Source organism: Tupaia chinensis, unplaced genomic scaffold (assembly GCF_000334495.1).
Source record: "Tupaia chinensis unplaced genomic scaffold, TupChi_1.0 Scaffold000316_1, whole genome shotgun sequence".
In the NCBI taxonomy this organism is placed as follows: Eukaryota; Metazoa; Chordata; class Mammalia; order Scandentia; family Tupaiidae; genus Tupaia; species Tupaia belangeri.
Window position 1 is genome coordinate 3,187,080 of NW_006159809.1, and position 23,857 is coordinate 3,210,936.

Sequence of the window (23,857 nt, forward strand, 5' to 3'; positions counted from 1 at the left end):
TTTCTATAAAGTGAGTTTGTTTGCCAGAGAGACAGAAAGCAAGAAATCACCCCCTCCAGCGGGGAAGGCCACACCACAATCCCTTCTCTTCCATTCTCCTTTAGGAATTTTGGGCACACGCACACACGCACAGGCCCGGCATGAGTTGTAAGCTGCCAGGTCCAGGAGTCAAACCACAGTCAAGTATGTGGGAGTCCAGCAACATAACCACCATGCCATCTGCTGGTCCCCGGACTTTGTTTTTATTGCCAGAGGGGATGTGTGCCACTAGAGAGGGTAGGAAAAGGAGAAAGCACCCTCAATGGAGTGTGGTCATGATGCAACCTCTTCTCCTTCGTTTCTACCTTCTTTCAAGATTTTTGGCATACATGCACATGCACCTGGCATGATTTTCAGGCCACCAAGTCTAGGATTCCAACCACAGTCAGCCATCTGACTTCCTTAACTACTAGGCTACAGGGCCCATCTATTTTTATTTTAAAAGGATGGGAGGCATATGGAAAAACATATGGTACCTGGGGCTGACTGGTGGTGTGGTGGTTAAAGGTGCCGGACTCCCACATGGCCAACCACGGTTCAAGTCCCATCCCAGACCTGGTGTCTTGCTTTCTCACTTTCTCATTCTCTCATTATGTCCCTCTCCGGTCAAATTAAAATAAATAAATAAAATAAAAATCAAGTTAAATAAAATAATTCTTGGGGGAGGGAGAAAAAAAAACATATGGTACCCCACAAAGGTGTACAACAATTAAATGCAAATCTAAAATTATAAGATAAAATAATTTTTTTGAAAAGGAAGGGGGCAGAATATTATGGGAAGCATTGCTATTTAGACCCTGAAGACATGAGCAAATAAAATGTTCTGTCTTTTTCCCCCTGAAGGAGACAGTCTGTGTGTATAAAGGAAGGTCGCCAAGTGAGACTGGCTTGTTAAGGCTGTGGTTTGCTGAGAGTCCATCCATGAGCAGTCTCTCCCTGAAGAAGCGGGGGCGGGGCTGTGCTGTAAAGGATGAAGAGAAACTAGACAAAGGATGAGTGCCTCCAAGTAAGGGGAGCACACGGATAGACGCTCACTGGTTGTAGTCACGGTGCATGCTGTCTCATTTAATGGATCTTTTTTCTAATCAGGCAGTACGGCAAGAGCGTAAAGAAATAATATATATATATATATATATAACATATATATTCACATTTCTTTCCAGCCCTCAGCCTCAACAACCACATTTTTCTCGCCTACAGTCAGGATGCCAAACTTGTCAGCTCCACAGTATCATCAGACAGCCAGGCCTCTCTAAGTTGTCATGGCAACAAAATACTCTCATTCCCTCTTGTTTTTTCTTACAAACTATTCAACAGAATGAAATGCCATGACACTAGGATTGCTTCCATTTTTCAACTGAATTTCTCTGGAAACTGCTTGTTTTTAGGAGCAGACTGGAAGTTCTGGGGGTTGGACCCTTTCACATGGGTAATCCTTCTCAGAAATTCATCCTTTTCTGCTCTGAGGCAACGGATGTCCTGATATGTCAATTCTGGGAGAACTTGACTTTTATATACTGAGTCCCTTTCCCTGTGACTTTTAGTGTATCTGTTTTCTCAATGAGAAAGAAGTCTATGCAGTTTGTTTGTTGGTTTTTAATTGCCAAGAGAGGAGGAGAATACACCACACCTCTCCACGGGGCATGGTCACGTGTGATTTCTTCCCTATTTCTCCATCCTGTCAGGATTTGCAGCACACACTCACATGTGCCCAGCATGTTTTTTTAAGTCGTGTGGGATCCAGCCCTCTTAACCACCACAGGGCTGGCCCACATATGCAGCTTTAATACCAGACTTTCTCCAGCCCTATGCCACAACACCCTGCTTAATAAAGATCCTCAGACAAGGAAACGGAAAGCACTGGTTGACACATTAAGGATTATTGAATTTTTTGTTTTGGGTTTTGTTTTGGCTTTGGGGTTTTATTTTTCGTTCGTTTATTTTGTTTTGTTTGCATTAGTTCTCACACTTTCATAGCATCTAATTTACTTTAAAAGGATCCTGAAAGTTGTGTTACGTAGCTCCTCAATGCCAGGAGTTCTCACATGGCCCTGCATCAGAATTCACTGGGGACCTTGGGAATGCACAGATGGCCAGGCCCCTCCACAGCACTTCTGATTCACCAGGCCAGGAGTGGGTCTGAGCATTTACAGTTCTAACAAGTTCCCGGCTGATGCTGGTGCTTCTAGTCTGAGGGCCACACCTCGAGAACCACTGATGGTCACAGAGGCTAGTTAGTAAACCACGAATAAGCCACACTTTGCAAAGTGCCAACCTCTGGTTAGTCTATTAAAAAGCAAGGGCTGAGAAAGGACTCACCTGGTAGTTGAAGATAAATAGAAGATGCAGATTCGATATCTCTCCACCCCTTATCCCATTCCATGCCCACCCCAGCCCCACCAACCAAATAATTGGGCCACCTTAGTAAGTCATTAAGGTTCTCTATCCCTTAGTTTCAGTGTATATTATTTTCCTAACTGTTGAAGTAAAATTTTATTCATGCCTCAAAGGTACCACACGGACTAACTCCTCAGGGGTGCGGTCCCTAATCCCTATTGACAGATTGGATTTTTCTCATCAGTTTCCATAATACTTGGTTTAGAACTCTTTTTGGACAAATGCAAAATGTGATGAATGACATGAGTCTCTCTCCCCAAGATGCTAAATCTTTTGAAAACAAGGCACCTACCTTATTTACCTTTCTGTGCCCCCAACCCCATGTTTTTGTCCATTCACTGTTGCTCAATTACTGAATACCTAAAACTGGGTAATTTATAACCACAGACTTCATTCAAATTACAGTTTGGAAACCCAAGGTCCAGAGGCCACATCTGAGAAGATCTTTTTGCTGGTGGTAATTCTCTGTCTTGTCCAAGACTGCACAGAACACCACAAGGTGACCAAAGGACAAAAGCATGCATGTATATCTCTCTGTCTCATTTCTTCCCCTCATAAGCCCAGAATTCAGTCAGGGGAGCCTGTCCAGATGACAATCCTAATCGCCTCCCAAAGGCCCCACCTCTCAATTCCACAGTCAAACTAAGTTGTCACCCTCTGATTCTGTCACAACCAGATTTTATCATACGAATTGGGAGGGGGACACCTGCAGACCATAGCACCTCATCCTCATTATTAGCACAGTGTCATGTGCTTTTAGGCATTTAATAAATACTTGTTTCAACCAATAAATAAGTAAATAAAATATTAAGATTACATATCCAAATAAGATAACATATGTACAGGATCCGCTTACATTTTCCCACATGATCTCTCTAGCCAAAAATACACATATGTGTTCTATATATTAAATTTAGTATATCATCAAATATTTGTATGTGGATGTATGCATATGTGTGTATGCGTGTATGTATGTGTACACGTATATGTGTATATATACATAAATACATATGAGAGAGAGAGTCCTCAAAAATTTCATGGGAAAAGGTATCATAAAAACAATATGGGGAACCAGCAGTTAGCGTAATGGCTATGTCGCTGGACTCCCACGTAGTCGACCGCGGTTCGTGTCCCGGACCCGGTGGCTTAAAACTCACGCCGGGCGCGTGTGCGTGCGTGCCCAAGATCCCGAGAGGAGAATGGAGGAGAAGGGATTGCGGCGTGACCATCCCCCCTGGGGGGTGATTTCTCGCTTTCTGTCTCTATGTCTCTCTCTGTCTGTCTGGCGAGCGCACACGCCCTACAGTGAAAATCTCTCCAAAAAAAAAAAATGTTATATTAATCTTGGTGGGTATGTACATTAATTAATTAAAATTAAAAAGAAATTGGCAAATGAGCTCAACAGACAATTTTCTAAGGAAGACATATAAATGGGGGGGGGTTCATAAAAAATTCAATATCTCTCATCATAAGGGAAAATGCAATTCAAAAACCACAATGAGATATGACTTAACCCTGGTAAGACTGGATATGATCCAAAAACAAAGAATCACAAGTGCTGGCTATGGTAAAAAGAGAACTATACTTCACTGTTGGTGGGAATGATATGTACATATTTCCAAAAAAAATTGTGTACCAAAATAAACTCATACTTTAATTCCTTTTTCCCATGAACTTTTTTTCTGAGGTTTTTGCCTTAGGGTATGTGCATTTTCCAGAGAGAGAGAGACAGAGACAATGAGAAGGAAAGTGAGAAATCACTCCCCCTCAATAGAGGGAATGCAATCCCACGATGCAATCCCTTCACCTCCATTCTTCTCACAGGACCTTGGGCATGCATGCACATGCACCCAGCATGATTTTCAAGACATTAGGCCTGGGATTTGAACCACAGGTCGTCATGGAGGAGTCCAGCAATGTAACTGCTACACCATCTGCTGGCTCTGTCCATGTACATTTTTGAGGTCCCCTTATATACACAAACACATACTTAGACACATGTGTAATAAAAAGTGAACTCAAGAAATGAAAAATGGGAACCAGCAGTTAGCGTAATGGCTATGTCACTGGACTCGCACATAGTCGACCGTGGTTCACGTCCCGGGCCCTGTGGCTTAAAACTCGCGCAGGGCGCGTGTGCGTGCGTGCCCAAGATCCTGAGAGGAGAATGGAGGAGAAGGGATTGCAGCGTGACCACCCCCCCGGGGGGTGATTTCTCGCTTTCTCTCTCTCTGTCTCTCTCTGTCTGTCTGGCGAGTGCACGTGCCCTGTAGTGAAAACCTCTCCAAAAAAAAAGAAACGAAAAATGCCGGGGGCCTGCTCCAGCCGGGGTGGGTTAAGACTTGTACACAAGGAGGCAATGCGGGTGAACAAAATTAGGCTGAAATCTCAGTGCTCCTTAGCATGTTCTCAGCTGGCTACAGCCAGAGCAAGCTCAGGACCGCAGCACTAGCGGCTATCAAACACACGTATTTATTGAGGGATGTCTTACAGGAGTAGGAGGGGTGAGGGGGAAATAGTTTTACTCTAAGAAATAGGGTATACAAAGTATGGAAACAATGATCATAAAACATGATGCACAGGTGAAGCCAAACACAGTTCTCAGAACGAAGGAGTCTATTTGTCTGGTGCATATTCTTCTTAAGTCTTGATTAGCAGACAGGGCCTTTTCAGATGAGAGGGTCTTATAGCTCAGGAGACAACACAGGATGTTTTATTAGCAGTTTTTCATAGTTAACAGCATACAGGGAAAAACTGTTTGTAGTTAGGTACCATCTGTTGCTTGCCCGAACCAGATAAAAACTTTCAGCTAAGATAGTTACTCTTCCCCCTGGAGCCCTCAGGTTTGTTTATCCTGTCACTGTTAGCCAGATCTGTCCTTCCTCTATTAAACCACAGGTCCCTATATTTATTTGCTGAGTTTTTTGTCTGTTAATCAGTGAATTCTTGTGCTATATCTTTAAGTCCCTATCATGACGGTGGATATGCTAATTTGGCCTAATATAAGTTAACTTTGACCTGCAGCTTTAACAAGGGATATTTATGTAAAACTAGCCTTTAACTAACTTAGTCTACATATGCTACTAAGGCTAATTTGGCTTATACTAACTTAACCTAACATATGTTAATTTTGGCTTAAAACAGGCAGGTGGTTAGGGCAAAGGGGAGCGGTCAGGGCAAAGGGGAGCGGTCAGGGGACTTTTGGGAAATTTTATTATATACTCAGGATGTATAAGAGAGCTATGTAATTCTTTTATAGTAGTATATTAGGGAGTCAGAGGGGGGTCACTTCCCAGCAAGGCTACCGCAGTCTCTGGAGCATATAACAAATGCCCTTGAGAACATGCTGGTCCGACCCAAGCTTTGCTCATAGGTCGGGGGGGCGGGGGGGAGGGCGGCGTACAGCAGCGGCCTTGCCAACGTGCTGAGCCGACCGAAGCTGTGCCCAAAAGGTCAAAGGCTCAAAACAGATCCTGGGGCCCTACTGGATCAGACTCCTCCAGAAAAATAATAGACTGGCCCTGTAGCCTGGTGGATAAGGAAACAAATTCCACATGACCAACCGTTGTTCATGTCCTGGCCCAGGTGACTTGAAAAAACACACTGGGTGCATGTGCTTGAGTTCCCTAAATCTAAAGAGAATAGAGAAATGTTGGAGAAGAGACTATGGCATGACCACACCCCATTGGAGGATACCTCCCCACCCCCTCCTACTCTCTTTCTCTCTCTGTCTCTCTAATGAGCACCTGTACCCGCTGGCAATTGAAAAAATTTTAAAAAGAAAGAAAAAAGAAAAGAAAGAAAGAGTAAGAAATAAGACAAAGCAAGAAGAAAGGACAAAAGGAAAGAAAGAAGAAAACAAGAAAGAAGAAAAAGGCAGGAAGACCCACATGGAGCCTGAGCTGGGCTTCTAGATCCAGAATGTCTCTCCCAGCTGCTACAGCCATGCCAGACCTCTGGGCCCTAACCTGAGCACCTGGATCCCTTCTTCCTCTCACTCCCACTTTTGTCCTCGTGAATGTCAGTAGAGAACAGAAAATATTTAAACAACTCTTTCAAATCCAATTTCTACTTTTCAAAAATTCTAATCAACTTGGGTTTTTGTCATCTGAAATTTGACAGCACTTTATTATTGTATAAATATTCCCAGAAATCCATTTCCTCGTTTAAAATACCACAGAAAATAAGATACCTAGGAAGGCTTTCATTTGTAACTGTCACTCAGCCCTCCTCAGTCCAGCAAGATAAATGGGTTATAGAGAATTTTCTTCATTTATGTTCTGCTGCCTCAGTATCCGCTTACCTAAAATAACTCTTGCTCTGTGCTGTAAAATACAAAGGACAAAAAATTTCTGGTTATCTTTTTAAAAGCATTTCTGGTGACATTCAATATAAAAATCTCTTTAAGAGCATCCCACCTCAAATTCCATGACTGCCCTGAGTGGCATTTAAAGTCACCCTCAGGACCCTGGATTCTTCGTCACTTATCCTTCTTCAGTGCATGTGTTCGCTGCAGCCATTCTTGCCATCAGGTTCATAACCTTCCCTCATATGACTGGAGACGGCCAACTGCAGTACAAGTCCCAGACCCAGTAGCTTCAAAGTCATACAAGGCATGTGTGTGTGCTCTAGATCCCAGGAAGAGAACAGAGAAGGGAATGTAGTGTGGCCATCCTCCCTGTGATTTCTTGATTTCCATCTCTCTGTCTCTCTGGCAAGTATACACACCCTACAACAAAAAATCTCTCTTAAAAAATTTTAAAAATAGAATGACCAGTTATCAACATCATCTCCTCTGGATTACATCAGCTGCGAGGTGAGGCATTCTTGTTCTCAGCATCTTGTAACCTGCAAAATTCTCTTTACATTTTAGAATAGTAGGCAGTATTTTCCTACTCTCAATTGAAAGAGGACCATCTGTCTGTTCCAAGCCTTGAGTCCTGGCTTTCAGGGTCGACTTGAATAGGTCCCTTCCCTCAGAGGAGACTACACCATCATTTCTAGCTATAATACAGAACACGCTAGCTATATAACACTGTGAGAATCAAATCCTAGGAGAAATCTAGTTCTTCCCAGCATCGAGTACTGTGCAAACTCTGTAAAATCCTCCCAAAACCAGTCTACTTGGCCTGTCTAGCCCTACTGGGCTCTTGGCTACATTAATAAACATGAGTGCCTATCATCAGGGACTCAACCCATCCTGCTAACACAAACTCTGATATTCTAGCACCTGCTGGCAGGTTCACTCTTCTCGTCCTGTCTCCTCACACCACCCTAGCTAAGGGTTTGGTCTCATCATGTGCCCAAGTACCTGCATTTAACCCATGTCCGGTCTCTTCCTCACTCTTTTTCCCTCTCTCACACATACATCTTAGCTTGAGGTTTCCTATGATTACAAAATTCTTGAGAATTTTCTCCCTCCAATTCTGTTACATCTGACATTTTTCTCTACTAGAATACACTTTATGGATTACAGACCCTTTGACTTTCACAAACTGCTTCAAGAAGTCACTGATTCATATCGCTCACAATTAGGAGTGACAATAGAAGAAAAAACAATTTAGCTTCTTGCTTCTAGCATGCACTGTGTGGTAACAGTAGAAAGAGGAAGTATCCAGAATTACCCCTATTTCAAAGCACAGAAGGCATAAAGTTCTTTTCTTTTTTCCGGCAGGAAAGACAAATAAACACTTTTACCTGACGTTTTGAAATACAGTTTCCCAGTTGTTTAGTCTAAGATGACGCATTTCTTTAAAATGCATTGAGAGACTTTAGTGACTTCGTTATCTTTACTAGCGTAATTTGAAGAGTCAAATGTTGATCTCTGCTTTGTGACACCCTGGTGTAACATCCCTGCGATGAGGACAGATGATGTCTACGACTGTCACTGCCCTGCAGCATGCTGATCAGTCTCTATTTATCTTCTGTAATAAGGCAGAGACGCGCTCATTATAGGCTCATCAAGAAACCACCATGAGCTGATCGGCAGAGACATCTTTTTAGAAGCCTGTCATTTTCCATTCTACACTGTACTCTATTAGCAAGTGGGATGTGCGAGGGACATGTTGTCTGTCTTTAGAAAAAACCATTTTGGCTAGCTCCAAAGTGGCCTTTCACAGTGACATTAATCATCTCAGTGACCATGTCTCAGGCTAAGAAGCCTGGGATGGTCAGCACATTGAAGCAAACCTTTTTCTCAGAAACGAACTCTCATTAGCCAGGCTCAATATCTGATGTGCAGGCATGTCTCCATTTATGGCGTTTCCTTACATGTGTTTGAAATAGCCCTCGTTTCTCATTTAGAGCTTTGGTTACCATGGGCGACCCACATTCAGAATCAGAAAATCTGGAATGCTCAGTAAACATTCCTGAAGGCAGAGACTAGAGTTAACAAACATCTAGTGCTACCTCAGTGCTATGTGCCAGACTCTGCTAAGGCCTTTACTAAGTATTATCTCGTTATGACCCTCACAGTAATCTTATGAACTAGTGCCTGTTATTATCTCGGTGGTTTAGAAATGTCAATGGGTCCACACTCACATAGTTAAGAGTTGCAAAGATGAGGCACAAAAATGAGACTGGCCTCCCATATAGTTAACCATTGTCTGTGCCCCAGACCTGGCAGCCTAAAACTCACACTGGATGCGTATGCATGCATACGTGCCCAAAATTCTAGATGGCCAATAAAATCTGCCTATCATGTGACTGTAGTAACAGAGTTGTACTTGGGCACATGGCCTCCTACACAGAGACTATTGCCTGGCTGTCCTTGCAAGCAGGGGTGGCCAGTTGATGAAGCGTGGCTCAATGGGATTTGAATCAACATAATGTGTGCCACTTCTGGGTCATTTCCAACTTAAGAGCAAACCCTTCATCCTCCCAACACTCTCTTTCCTCTGGCTGGGAACAGGAACTAGATTTGGAGAATACACCAGCTTTGACCTGGACTTGCTCTTTCAAATTCAGTAACCACTAGCCACCTGTGACTGTTTAACGTTTAATTAATTAAAATTAGGTAAAATTGAAAATTGAGTTCCTCAATCACACTAGCCAAATCCCAACTACTCAATAGCCATGTGTAGCTGGCGGCTACCATATTGTACACCAAATATAGAACATTTTAATGACAGAAAGTTCTATTGAGCAGCGCTATAAAAAAGAATGGCAATGCTGTAGGATGGAAAGAGCCTTTCATCCCAGAATGACTCCATGGAATCCAGGCACCCTATTCTTTTAGACCAAGTTGTTACATTGAAGAGAAATAAACTTCAACTTTATTTAAGTCAGTGTGTTTGGGGGGATATTTGTTACAACCAACTAGCCTTTACTCTGACCAGGGTATTGCCAGGTGACTCAGCAGAGCAGTCAGTGAGTGGCATTGCTCTTTCTTGCCATGGTTTGTGCTGTGTTGAGATTAGACATTTGTGTTTGGTTGTTAGACCTTGTCCACAAGGCCCCACACACTCCATGTGTGCAAATCACCTTCTGATTCTGCAGCTCCTCTTTCCTCTCTCTTCTTCAGTAAGACACATTGAAAGATTTGCAGACTTTTAAGAATATGGGCATGGGAACAGCAGATGGTGTAATGTTTATGTCGCTGGCCTCCCACATAGTCAACCATTGTTTGTGCCCCAGACCTGGCAGCCTAAAACTCACACTGGATGCGTATGCATGCATACGTGCCCAAAATCCCAAGAGGAAAATGGGGAAGAAAGGACTGCAGTGTGGCCATCCCCTCAGGGGTTGATTTCTCGCTTTCTGCCTCTCTGTCTTGCTCTGTCTCTCTGGCAAGGGCACACACCCTTTGGCAAAAATCTCTCTTAAAAAAAAAAAGAATATGGACATTATAATACTTTGCAGAGTCTCACAAATGAAAGAAGCCAAAATGCCTTAATTTCCTCCTGTATCATTTTTATGTCAAATTTTCTTTTAGTGTCTGTGTTTTCTGGCTGTACACAATTTTCCAATAACATATCCCTTGCTCATCGCTTGCTTGGCAAGTTGGCAACCTACAAGTGGAATAACTGTCACAAACACTGAAATACTCCAAGTATACATAGCCACCGAATCCTCTCATCTCCCTGTGGTGACGCTACATGGGTAGACTACTCATTCACAAAGAGAAACTGCTGTCGCACTGAATAGAAATAGGTCAACTCCCCGTGACCTGCATTTTTTTTCTCCCTGTAGAAAGACTGCCTAGGAAGCCAAGTCAGCATCAAACCATTCACTGCAAAACTTGGGCTCAGAACAAAGAAAGTTGGATATATGATTGCAATATTTTCTGTTTTGTTTTGGAAAGGTTTTTGCTATAGGGCACCTGTGCTTGCCAGAAAGACAGAGACAGAGACAGAGACGGAAAACGAGAAATCACCCCCCAGGGGGGATGGCCACGCTGCAATCCCTTCTCCTTCATTCTCCTCTCAGGATCTTGGGCATGCACACACACGTGCCTGGCATGAGTTTAAGCCACCGGGTCTGGGACTTGAACTGTGGTCAACTACATGGGAGTCCAGCAACATAGCCATTACACCAATTGCTGGTCCCGATTGCAATGTTTTAAGGTACCAGAATGGAGGGGGCCAGATAGAGGTGCAACAGTCAAATGCAATGCTCTGTAAGGCTGACATCCATAGGAAGATTCCAGGTTCATGTGCAGAGACCTCCCTGAATATTCTGGGCATGCTCAAGCCCCCAATTCCAAGGCTGGATGAGGCTAGGAGAGGCTCTCTGCATTGTGTTTGCAGGTTCTCTTTCTCTCTCTCTCTCAATAAAATTGCTTTAAATTTTTTTTTAAAAAGTTACCTGAAGAGGACAGGCTGACATGCCAGTCTTGCCGGTTGGACCATAGCATTGTGCTGAGGCACTAGGTAAGGGCAGAAATGGAGAGAGATGTGAATGCTCTGTGTCTGGGCTGCTTCCAGGTCATATAAAAGTGTAATTGTCATTGTGCAGAAATAGACAAAATTCCTGAAATTATCACAGCCTAACAGGGAGCATTTCTACCAAGTGGTGGTCTAAAACAGCCACCTCCCCCCCAAGAACTTTGAGAAGCCAGACTCCATCTGCTGATATGGCTCTAAATTCTTAGGCCACTTGGTGGACTTCATGCCACTATTCCAGGACCACTTCTTACCATGACAATGGCAACTTTACTAATGATGAATCAGTTCAAGAAGTATGTCCTAAAGACCCATGAGTGGGCAGTGTGCACCTGGAAAGCTGTACTGGCCAGGAGTACGTAAGCTGAGGGACGTGAGTACATTAGATATATAGGGGGAAGTGCTTCTCAGACATTCTAGCAAGGGCCCTTGTTTGGTTTAAAATTTTCTCTGCACCTTTCAACATCAGTGCTTTCCTTGATCTAAGATCAACAGCTGACCTAAGCAATCTGGTTTTCTCTAACTGCCTAAAACTGGCTGGTTTTTGTCCCCCTTCACCTCATTTCTACTCCATATATCCTACACCTGTACTTTACGTAGGGAATCTGGGCAGGGAGGTGGAGTTTGTCAGAGATCCCCCTTCCCCCATGAATCAGAATCAAGGGAGGGTGAGGAGCTCCATGTGTATGTGTGTCTGTGGTTTTTTTTTTTTTTTTTTTTTTTTTAAATTCTCCAGGTAATTTTTTATACCAGCACTACTTTTGCAGAAAAATGTAAATTCCCTCCTGAAGGTAAGGAGCAATAAATTTTAAAATGTGGATAGTGGACTACTTTTCTTTTTGAAAATTTTATTATGGTCAGGAAAATCATAACATATTTTTCTATGTCTTTCTATGTAAAAATGCAAAATGACTCTCCTGACAACCCAATATAACAAACTGGAGGGAAAATAAAGACTTGCAGTCTCACGAGAGGTTGAATGGAAATATCAGAGTAGAGGAAGAGGAAAACCAAAGTCCGGTCCATCAAGCATGAACTGTGCCCCTTCCATGCGCAACACAGGCATTGAGATGACTAAGACTTATCCTGATCCTGCAGGATTTTGGATTCTGAGAGGGCATAAATGTCTCTAATGGAGTACACTCCAGTGAGTATGTTAATGACTGTGCTAATGGAAGGCAGAACATAGAAAGCAGTAAGGAATCGGTACTTAGAGCAGTGAGTGTGGAAAGTTATATGCCAACTAGAGGGGATTAAAGTAAACTGTCTTCCCAACCCCATACAAGGGCAGCCATTTCCCAGACCTGCAGGATCCCCACCCTGAAGACTCCCTTTACCTCCTGAAGCAGTGACTAATGCTGGTGCTTTCAACCCCTGGAACAACCAGCTGCTCTGTTACAATGCAGATGAGTTGATGGATCGATCACAAGTTCGTTACTAATCATAGTTATAATTGACTTTTAGACCAATCTATTAGAATGGATTTAAAGCTCTCTTAGAATAAAACTATTCTCACTTCCATCCTTATACCCTCTCTCCAATGGGAGCTTATCAATACAGGTGGAGCTGGCTCAGAAAGAATCGCATATAACTGCAGATGAATCCTTCAGAGTATCACACAATTAACAGCTACTGGTATGTATCTCTTGATGAAAATCCAGTTCACAAATTATGGATCCAAACACCAGTTTCAAAACATGGCTATGTGTCTAATTCATCTGTGGGATTTGCTTAAAATGCCAATTTCTAGATGCCACCACAGACCTTTCAGAAACAAAATTCACTCACTTCCTAGATCTATAATAATAAACATTTTTCTATATTTGTTTTTATCACATATCTTTCTATCCACCAATCCATCTTCTTTTTGGTACATTTCAAAGTACAGTTAGTTGCCCCTGAGTATCTGTGGGAGATTGATTCCAGGACCCCTGGATACCAACATATAAAGATTCTCAAGTCCCTTATATAAAATGGCATAGTATTTGCATATAGCCTATGCACATCTTCCCAGTACTTTAAATTATATAAATTTCTTATAGCACCTAATATAATGTAAATGGTTGTTATACTGTATTCTTTTCATTGTATTTTGTATTGTTGTACTTTTGATCTGAGGTTGTCTGAATCCACAGATGCAGAATTTATGGATATGGAAGGCTTGTTATAAATGCCCCTCAGCACTCCAGCATGAGCATCATAAACTAGAATGCAAAATTTGCTTATGAGCTTCTTTCTTAGGTAAAAGTTACATATAGTAAACTATTGAGTTGTTCGGAAAGTCATGATGCATTTTTGTATAAATATGTCAAGACTTTCCTGACATCCTCATCCAATAATTAAGTGTACCATTTGCCAAGTTTGGGCAACACAATGACTGTAGCCATATTACCCACACCCTATCAAGATAGAACACAGAAAACTCCCTCACGCTCCTTCTCAGCTGCTCCCCACCTTCATCTCCCACAATCACTGTTCTTTTTTCCACCATAAATTGTGTCCGTTCCAGAACTTCATATAAATTACACCATATTACACAAAGCTTCCATCACTCAACACAATAAATATTTTGATGTTCATCCATGTTGTGGAATACATCGAAAATTCATTACTTTTTATTGCTGAGTCAGTGGTAGTCCACCATGTGAACACACCAGCATGCTTATCCACTCACATATTTATGGACACCTAGGCTATTTATGGTTTGCATCTATTATAAATAAAGCTACAGGAGGGCCTTCAGAAAGTTTATGAAAATTTGTACTGTGGAGACTATGCAGGAATTTCAAAATTTTTGTGCCCAAATAAACTTGGATTTTAATTCTATTCTTTCACAAGATTTTTGAAGTCCCCTTTTATTATAAACATCCATGTAGAATGTTTGTGGACATATGTTTTCATGTCCCTGAGTACATGCCCAGGAGAACTGCAGGGTCATAGGATAGGTGATTGTCTAATTTTATTGCAGTAATGTTTTAAATGTTGCCTTTAATGCACAATACGCATGCATATCACATCCTTAGATGAGGTTTGGGTGGTGAGGGAACGAGATACACATGTACTCACTTGCACAAAAATACTCTCCAAAGAGGATTTGTCACTAACGTGATTAATTATTGGCCACTCGCTCACTAGTTCTGTCTGCTTACAACTCTCCTTGGAGAAATGGAGCTCTGGCAGGATGGCTAGATTTTGTCTTTTGGAAACCTGTGTTTGGAAGGAATGAGATTAAATGCCTCAAGCAATTTTCTGGCTGCAGAAGTTCATAGGGAGAGAAATGACAGAAGTAGGTAGCATGGGCAGCTGGCTGCGAGCTGCTTCCTTCACTGCTGCCAGTGAAGGCTTGAAGAGGTTGTCTGCACTTGCCTCATGTAAGTTCTCACAGCAGCAACATCCACATAGCCAGCCCCTGCTCACGTCTGGAAACATCATTTTGAGAGTTTACAGGTTTCTTAGAGATCAGCACAGTGTGGCTAAGTAGCTGAGAACATAAGCCCTGCAATCACATTGGCTAGATTCCTCAGTTTTCTCATTTGTAAAATGAAGGTAACGATAGTACCTTCTGCACAGGGTTTTTGAGAAACATAAATAAGATCCTGCACATAAAGTACTTAGCTCAAAGCCTAAAATGCAATCGATGCTCCAAACATACCCTGCAGTTAGAGAAATTGTGGTCTAGGAAGGTTCATTACTGACCCAATGCTAAGCTAGGAAAGGGGGGATGGAGTTAACTTCAGTTTGTTGACGTCGGTGCTGTGCCTTTTTTGCCTCAAACTGTTGTCTTCTTCAATACACACAAGGTGACACAAGGGGCTCAAAAACCAAAAGGCAATTTCCCCCAACCTATCTGCCCACATTATAGTCACATGGCCTCCTCCTTCTTCAAAGCCAGCCCAGCAGGTCAAATCTTTTCCATGCTTTTCTGACATCCTCTTCTACTCTCAGTCTGGCGAGAGCTCTGCATTGAAGAGCTCATTGTGATTATCCAGTACCTGCTCAGACAGTTCAGGATAACTTATCTTAAGGGCAACTGATGAATAACTTTAATTATAGCTGCAGCATCCCTTTGCCATGTATGTAACATGTTTATGGGAATGGCACCAGGGAGGTGAAGGTCATGGGAGCCAAAAGTCTGCCTACCGCACACACTGTATATGATGACCGAGGACACACATACAAGGAAAGAAAAATTAATACCTTAAGTTGAACGCTCTGATGCTTTTATCATTTAAAAATGCTGGTGGCAACACGCTACATTGATTTTATGTCCCACGAATGGGCTGCAACTCATTAATTTGAATTTACCTTGAAAAAAGGGCCAGGATGTCCTTTTAAATTTCCATTTGCATTGATAACAGGAATCCTATGGAAGGTTTCCCAGGGTCTGTGTAACACCCGAAATTATATGAAAGGACTAATTAATCCCAAGAAAAACAGACGAACCCAGGTTTGGGATATTATACAGGATACCTGACCAGTATTACTCAGGGCTGTCTTTTTGAGAGATTTTCACTGTAGGGCGCGTGCGCTCGCCAGACAGACAGAGAGAGACATAGAGACAGAAAGCGAGAAATCACCCCCCAGAGGGGATGGTCACGCCGCAATCCCTTCTCCTCCATTCTCCTCTCGGGATCTTGGGCACGCACGCACACGCGCCCGGCGTGAGTTTTAAGCCACCGGGTCCAGGACACGAACCGCGGTCGACTACGTGGGAGTCCAGCGACATAGCCATTACGCTAACTGCTGGTTCCCTTCCATGCTTTTCTGACATCCTCTTCTACTCTCAGTCTGGCGAGAGCTCTGCATTGAAGAGCTCATTGTGATTATCCAGTACCTGCTCAGACAGTTCAGGATAACTTATCTTAAGGGCAACTGATGAATAACTTTAATTATAGCTGCAGCATCCCTTTGCCATGTATGTAACATGTTTATGGGAATGGCACCAGGGAGGTGAAGGTCATGGGAGCCAAAAGTCTGCCTACCACGCACACTGTATATGATGACCGAGGACACACATACAAGGAAAGAAAAATTAATACCTTAAGTTGAACGCTCTGATGCTTTTATCATTTAAAAATGCTGGTGGCAACACGCTACATTGATTTTATGTCCCACGAATGGGCTGCAACTCATTAATTTGAATTTACCTTGAAAAAAGGGCCAGGATGTCCTTTTAAATTTCCATTTGCATTGATAACAGGAATCCTATGGAAGGTTTCCCAGGGTCTGTGTAACACCCGAAATTATATGAAAGGACTAATTAATCCCAAGAAAAACAGACGAACCCAGGTTTGGGATATTATACAGGATACCTGACCAGTATTACTCAGGGCTGTCAAGGACATGAAAGAGGAAAGACTGAGACACTGTCACAGACCAGAGGACACTGAGCAGACATGACAAGGAAATGCAATATAGTATCCTGGATTGAACCTTCAAACAGGAAATAGATACTCATAGAACTAATGAAATCCAAATAAAGACTGGAGTGAACAATAACCTACAAATGTCAGCTTCTCAGTATTGACAAAGGTACCAAATAAAGTTGAAGTTAACAGTGATGAAATGAAGGGTATACAAGAACTCTCTGCATTACCTTTGCAACTTCTCTTTAAATCTAGTATTAACTTTTTAAAATTTGTATAGGGTGCTGCTCTGTAAACCTAGTATTAACTTTTTAAAATTTGTATAGGGTGTGTGTACTTCCCAGAGAAAGAAGAGAAAAAGAGAAAGTGAGAAAGCACCCCTGGGGGAGACAGCCACACAGCAACCTCCCATGCATTCATCTCTCAGGATCTGAGGCATGCACACACACGTACCTGGCCTGTTTTTCAAGCTACCAGGTACAGGACTGGAACTGCACAGTCTGTCATGTGGGATCCAGCTGCCTTAACACCATGTGACCAGCTGGCCAATAAATCTTGCATTATTTTCAAATGAAGTTTATTTTTAAAATGTTACAGAAGTAAACATGAATGTATCATTCCAGGGAGAAGATCCCATGGACACTGTAACTTCAAAGTAGTCCACCATCCAAAACTACTTAAGAACCACTGTCCGAGGCTTCTCACTGCTTTTCTTTAACACTGGTCTAAGTACTCTGCCTCCTTCCTGTCTTATCACCCACACTCTCTCAAAAAAACAAAACTTAGCCAGGGACTGGGGAAAGAGAATGGAGTTTCAATTTGGGAAAATATAATAAAGTTCTGGAGACAGCTGATGGCTGTACAACAATGTGAATATACTAATGCCACTGAACTATATATAACCAATGGTTTTAAAGTATTAAAACAGTAAGTTTTTTATTATGTAGATTTCATCATTATTTTCTCAAATGAGATATTGATACATGTTGCAGCATGGATGAACCTTAAAAATATTGTCTGAGTGAAAAAAGTTAGACACAAAAGACCACGTATTATATGATCCCATTCATATGAACACGTGCTAACGTTGACCATGGGGACTGCTGTACATCTGTGACTACACTAACAACCACTGAACTATACACTTCAACTTGGTGACTTACACCAAATGTGAGTTATAGCTACATGAAACTGTTAGGAAAAAATTTTAATTTGGTTCTCAATCTATTGGAACTCCCAAGGACAAACGGTATTCCAGAAATTCTAGAATCACATTCTGGTGATGCACACTGGAAAAATACAGAGCGTAAGTAATGAAAGGACTGCAGCTGAGAATGCTGGAGGGAAGATCGTGGCCACACTGGTTCTCCAGTCACAGGGCCAAGAATAAAGGTGAGATCAGAAAACATACTAGGCTGAAGCTGAGCAGAATTCTTTATTCTGGTCCTCATCATTCATAAGCCACCTACGCAGATGACATTCTTCATCTCTCCCAAAGAGGAGCAGCTACACCCAGGCCCAAAGTGGAAGACACGCGGTGGAAGACCTTGTAGAGAAATGCTAACAGATGAGATCTCTGTTCATCCCGGCTTAGAGAAGGCAGATCAGGATGAGCGTACTGAGTGCGAAGACTGTGCTTCAGAGCTGAGACCCACGGAGGGGGGTGAGCTGAAGGATGCAGGGGAAGGCTCCCAGAACTGCCAGGTCAGCAATCAATCCAAAGTGCCTAGAAATACAAAGAACAATACGTAAAGCAAGGATCTCAAGAACTGGAGTAATGAAACATACTCAGTAAAGTTAAATGAAAGGGACTTTGGTATTAGCAGTAGTTCTCTAAGATCAAAACAGAAATTCTGAAGGGTAGCTATCCAAAAGATTCCCAGGGGGGAAAAAACATGTCATTACAGAGTGTAGGCAAATGGAATTAAGCACATCAGTCTAGAGTCAGAATTAAAAGTGGAGAAAGGACTCAGCTGTTCTGTTAGTTACGGGGCATGCCTGAAGACCATCCAGGGATGAGTGACATGAAATAAGTAAGATAAGCCCTCAAGGTAAAGAGTTTATCGTCTTTTTAGAACGTTCCAGTTCAACTTTCAGGAACTAGTCAGGAACTGAACCCACAGGTTTGTATGTGCTCATCCAAGATTCCATTCAGACAGACAAAACAGTATGCAAAGGTATAAATCTATCTACCAGAGCATCAGCAGTTGAGATTTGGACAACAAAAAGTTTACAGAAATCTGACTGAAACACTGTCATAAACAGAAGAGGGAAATGAGCCTAGAACAGACACGTAGAGGCAGCTGAGGAGGAAGCCCCCTAACCTGGGGGAGTCCTGGGGAGGCTCAGGACTTAGTCACCAGGAATGACAGAAAGAGATGCGAACAGATACGGATTAAGGACCATGGTCTCTAGGAGAAACCATTGTTGCCATCTCCCCACTCTCCCTACATGCAGCACACTACCGGAAGACAGGAATGTAAACCTAATTTGGAAAAAAATGCAAGGTTCTCTAAAAAACTAGATAACCTATGTGGAGAGAGCTAGCGCAGCTGCTGCAAGTGCCAACCTGGCAGTGAAGCCACAGGCATGCTGGCCTGGAGGCCATACATTCACCCTGGAGCAAATCTGCCAGACAACCACCACCCCCACTCCACCCCTTATGCGCAGATGCACTTCCCAAAGCTTTAGTTCCTCCATCTTAAATAGATGAAAATCACTAAGTAGTTGAAGAATGACTATATATAAAAAAAGACCAAAATTTATTATTAAAAAAAGACGACCTAGAATAAAAGATAATTTGGGAAAGAAAAAGAACACATACAAAAAAAAAAAAGAAAGTGCGACATCTACAATTTTAAAAAGTCTCTGCTTTTGATAATGGCAAGTTCCTGTTGAGATCGATTCATAAAACAAAATATATAAAAAGAAAATCTTTCAGGTATTGAAAAGGTATCAAGAAAAAAATACATCTGAAATCCAGACAACACAAAGTAAACCCCACCTCAGAACTAGCAGATGGTGTAATGGTTACATCACTAGATCCCATGTAGTCGACTGCAGTTTGAGTCCTGGACCTGGTGGCTTAAAACTCACACCGGGCATATGTGCATGCCCAAAATCCCGAGAGGAGAATGGAGGAGAAGGGATTATGGTTTGGCCATCCCCCCGAGGGTTGATTTCTCACCTTCTGTCTCTCTGGTGAACACACATGCCCTATAGCAAAAATCTCTCTTAAAAAAAAAAAAGTAATACCAACCTCCACAGCTACCTCTGCCCTGGAAGCAGCTGCCAATCTAAAAGAGCTAAGTAGACTACAATTTTGGCAGACTGAGGGAACCAAGAAGGCCTCCCAGTTAGGAAAATTTCAAATAGACATGCATAAAGCTTTATAATATATACAAACAATATTCCATTTAAAGCTTTCAATCTTGAGAGGGCTTAGCTCTTTCAAATTCAGGAACTATAAAACAGGACAGTATGTGAAATACTGCTATAAAAAAGTTGGACAACAGGAAACACAGTTCCCTAAAGATAGGAAACAAGTAAAATAAAAAATGAGATTATCACCAATCACTGCCTAAAGCAAGTTCCCAAAATGGAAGCTAAGAAGGAATCAGTCAGGGAAGAGTTCAATTTGGGGAGAACAAAGTGGTGAACACACATGCCCTATAGCAAAAATCTCTCTTAAAAAAAAAAAGTAATACCAACCTCCACAGCTACCTCTGCCCTGGAAGCAGCTGCCAATCTAAAAGAGCTAAGTAGACTACAATTTTGGCAGACTGAGGGAACCAAGAGTCAAATCCCAGAGAGACAGGAAAGGAGAAAGCGCCCCCACACACACCCCAGTGGAGCACAGTCACACCACAATCCTTTAGCCTCCGTTTCTCCATCCTGCCAGCACTGGGGTCACGCGTGAATATTCACCTGACATGCTTTTCAAGCACTGGGGCTAGGATTCTAACCATGGTTACCATGCAGGATCTGGCTCCCTTAACCAATAACCCACAAAGCAGGCCCGACTTTGATTTTTAAACATAGATATATACCACCTTGCTTCAAAAAGTTATCTACTGAGGACATACACATCTAAGGGCAGATGAACATTTAGTTTACTAGGTACATAAAAATATAAGCTGAATCTATCAGAGTTATGATGCCCTGAATTTAGATCTACCAATGTAAGAACAGAGAGATTCGATCACCGAGATTATTGGAACAGAGGATGAAAATGAACACATCAATCATTCAATAAATAACCATTTTTTAAAAGCCCAAGATAAGCACTATGCCAGAAGCCAGCGTGGAAAACTGCACAGGCTCTCTTGGCTTCTATTCCTGGTACCCTCCCATTGATTATCCACGGGGCAACAGCATTAGATTTTTAAGATACAAATTTGATCACATTGCTCGTCTCTTTGAAAAGCTGGAATTAAAAATGAACAGGTAACATAGGCTTCAAACATTTTGATTGGAGAACTTACTGGAAGTCAGCCACAAGACGTCGCCTACCTTAGGTGGGCAACAAACTTATTTTTTAGAAAAATGGGTAGGCAGGGAATAAGGCCTAAAAAAAAGATCTACATATTAGACAATAATCATCGAGGCTTCATGCTAGCCATGGAAATGTATCTATTAAGACATTTAGAAAATAAATATCGAAGCAGCCTCGGTTGATAAGCAGATGCAGAACAAAAGAGTAAAAACTGTAAAATAAATAAATCAAGAGACGATTCCTGAAGGTAACGAGGCTTGAAGGAGGCAACAAAAATATCCTGGTAGGGTGAAACTGCGGATGAATTGAGGGCATGAGGCTTTCACAAAACTATTTAATTAAAACATGGAGTGAAAAGTAAGCTGATCAGATACAGGAATTAAGTAGAAGAAACAGCTCTGAAAGAAGGTAGATAAAATTGAGTATTTCAAACCTTTGTTATTTTAATGAAAGATTTCATTAGTACAAAGTTAATCTACAATTCCTAAGAAACATAGATACGAGTAAGTACAGAAATTCACTACAGAAAATAACAACCTTACAAAGATTGCTGAAAAATAAAAAGGACCAACAGGTGACCCTTTAAATATTGGCAAGGGTTTTTGAACTTTAGCACTATGATGAGTGGGTAAGATTTACTTTTAGGAATACAGACCGAAGTAGAAATCAAACTTTTGAATCTTCCTATCTCCTTACATATTTCCTCTCTTTTCCTTATGGTGAGCAATTTTCAAGTGGAAGTGTTAATTCCCCAAGGGAGGAAACACTCTCCCTAGATTTAGCAATCTAACATTTTTCCTATTCTTACAGAAAGTAGGGAGAAAAGCATATACTTCTACATACACAAACGAGGAAGTACCAGGCAACTATTTAATAAAGTTTTGAACTCACGTTGTCAGCATGAAAGATGGTGTAAATGACTGGAACTCACCTTCCAGAAACGCAAATTCATCCACAGCTTCTATTGCATTATCTGAAACACAAGGTCAAGGGACATCTGCTTTATCTCATCATTTAAACACCCCCCTAACACAGCCCAATCCACACAGTGAAGGAAGTGCATGAGGCTTTAGGCAAATGAAGTCATTTATAAAACTTGTCCCTTTGTTGTCCTGCAATCCATTTCTGCTCCACTACCAATTCTTCTTTATTATTACAGCAGTCTCTCTACAAAAGAAAAGCCTGGGGACCAGCATTTGGCATAATGGCTGTCGATGGACTCCCATGTAGTCGACCATGGTTTGAGTCCCGGGCCCAGTGGCTTAAACTCACACCATGTGCATGCGTGCTCAAGATCCCAAGAGGAGAATAGAGAAGAAGGGATTGTGGTGTGGCCGTACTCCCTAAGGGGTGATTACTCACTTTCTGTCTCTCTGCCTCTGTCTTTCTGGGGAACACACACACTCTATAGTAAAAAAAAAAAAAAAAAAAAGAAAGAAAGAAAAGAAAAAAGCCTAGACAAATACTTTTCAATGGGGGAAGGTGGGGAGAATGGTACTTCCTACAACCTTCATTTACCTCTAAGTTTATTCTCTCTCTATGCTCATAGTCATCAGATAAAGAGTTTGGCAATATAGGAGAGGGAATGAGAACACCATGTAAGAAGGCTTACACACGTACAGGAGTACCAGCTAGACAAAGAATCAGAAACCAACCCCCAGTTGCTAGGTGGAAAAAAAAAGGTCTTTTTCTGGTATGAAAGTAGAAATCAAACTTTTGAATCTTCCTAACTCCTTACATTTCTTCCCTTCCTAACTCCTTACATTTCTTCCCTTTTCCTTATGGTGAACAATGATTTCTTTATATGGCAGAAGGTATGAAGGGGTCTAGTCAGCTCCAGCAACCCCAACTCTCCCTCCTACAGCTCAAAGCATAGAGCCTCTAAGGTGGGACTTACTGGCATTGTGGCAGGCCAACAGGACACATTACAGGGAGAGACCTGCAGTACCCCTGGTATCACAGTGATGCACTCTCAGCTAGAGGGAGAAGTCCGGCCCAGCCCTCCCTTGTCTGCGCCCAGAGACCACAGTGACACTCTACCCAAATCTCTCCTCTGGAGGGTTTTCCTCTTTCCTTGCTGAGCACAGCAGTAGGCATCTTTTGCAATGGTCTCCACAAAGAGTTCCTGTGAAGCAAACAAGCAGTTTTATCAAGAGGTGCTGAACCAAGGGTGTGAACTAGCACTCCTGTTTGTGAGTGGTGGGGGGAGTGAAGGGGACTCAGGTGCAAGAGGAGGTCTGGACCTCGTGAAGATGGAGGTTGCTACCTATCCTCTCCCCCCAGGCCAGAACGATGCGTCCCTCCTCCCTTAATGGTGAATCCAACCCACATATTCACTTGATTCTGCTACTGCGTTAGACACTGGGGATGCAAATTGAAGTCGTGGTCCAGACGCACAAAGGGGCAGGTATGTTAACAAACCTACACAATTCCCGTATGTACGGGACCCTTACCCTCGGGCCTGCCCGGTCTACACTCAGGCCTCGAATCCAACCCTAACACCTGTCTGAATCACCACTCCCTCGCACACTCGGCCCGCCTCTGCCCCCCTCCTCCCCAAGTCCCAGCGAGCTGCGCCAAGCCCCGCCCCGGGAGCCCCGAGGCCCGCCCCTCGCCGCGCTCCCGCCCACTCCCGCCTGCCCTCGCGCTCCCGCCGCACCGCGGCTCGTGCCAGACTG

At 42.5% G+C, this 23,857-nt stretch overlaps 1 protein-coding gene across 1 annotated transcript in view; it reads right to left on the reverse strand.

Moving 5' to 3' along the window:
- Window positions 1–18,095: 18,095 nt before the first annotated feature.
- Window positions 18,096–23,857, reverse strand: part of POLE4 (DNA polymerase epsilon 4, accessory subunit) — a 10,122-nt gene continuing 4,360 nt past the window's right edge. Inside the window, exons 2-4 of the mRNA XM_006151197.3 lie at window positions 23,220–23,304; window positions 22,111–22,152; window positions 18,096–18,410 (exon numbers count right to left, since the gene is read on the reverse strand). Of these exons, the coding sequence (XP_006151259.2) occupies window positions 18,397–18,410; window positions 22,111–22,152; window positions 23,220–23,304 (141 nt within the window). The 3' untranslated portion in view covers window positions 18,096–18,396. The remainder of the gene's footprint in view (window positions 18,411–22,110; window positions 22,153–23,219; window positions 23,305–23,857) is intronic.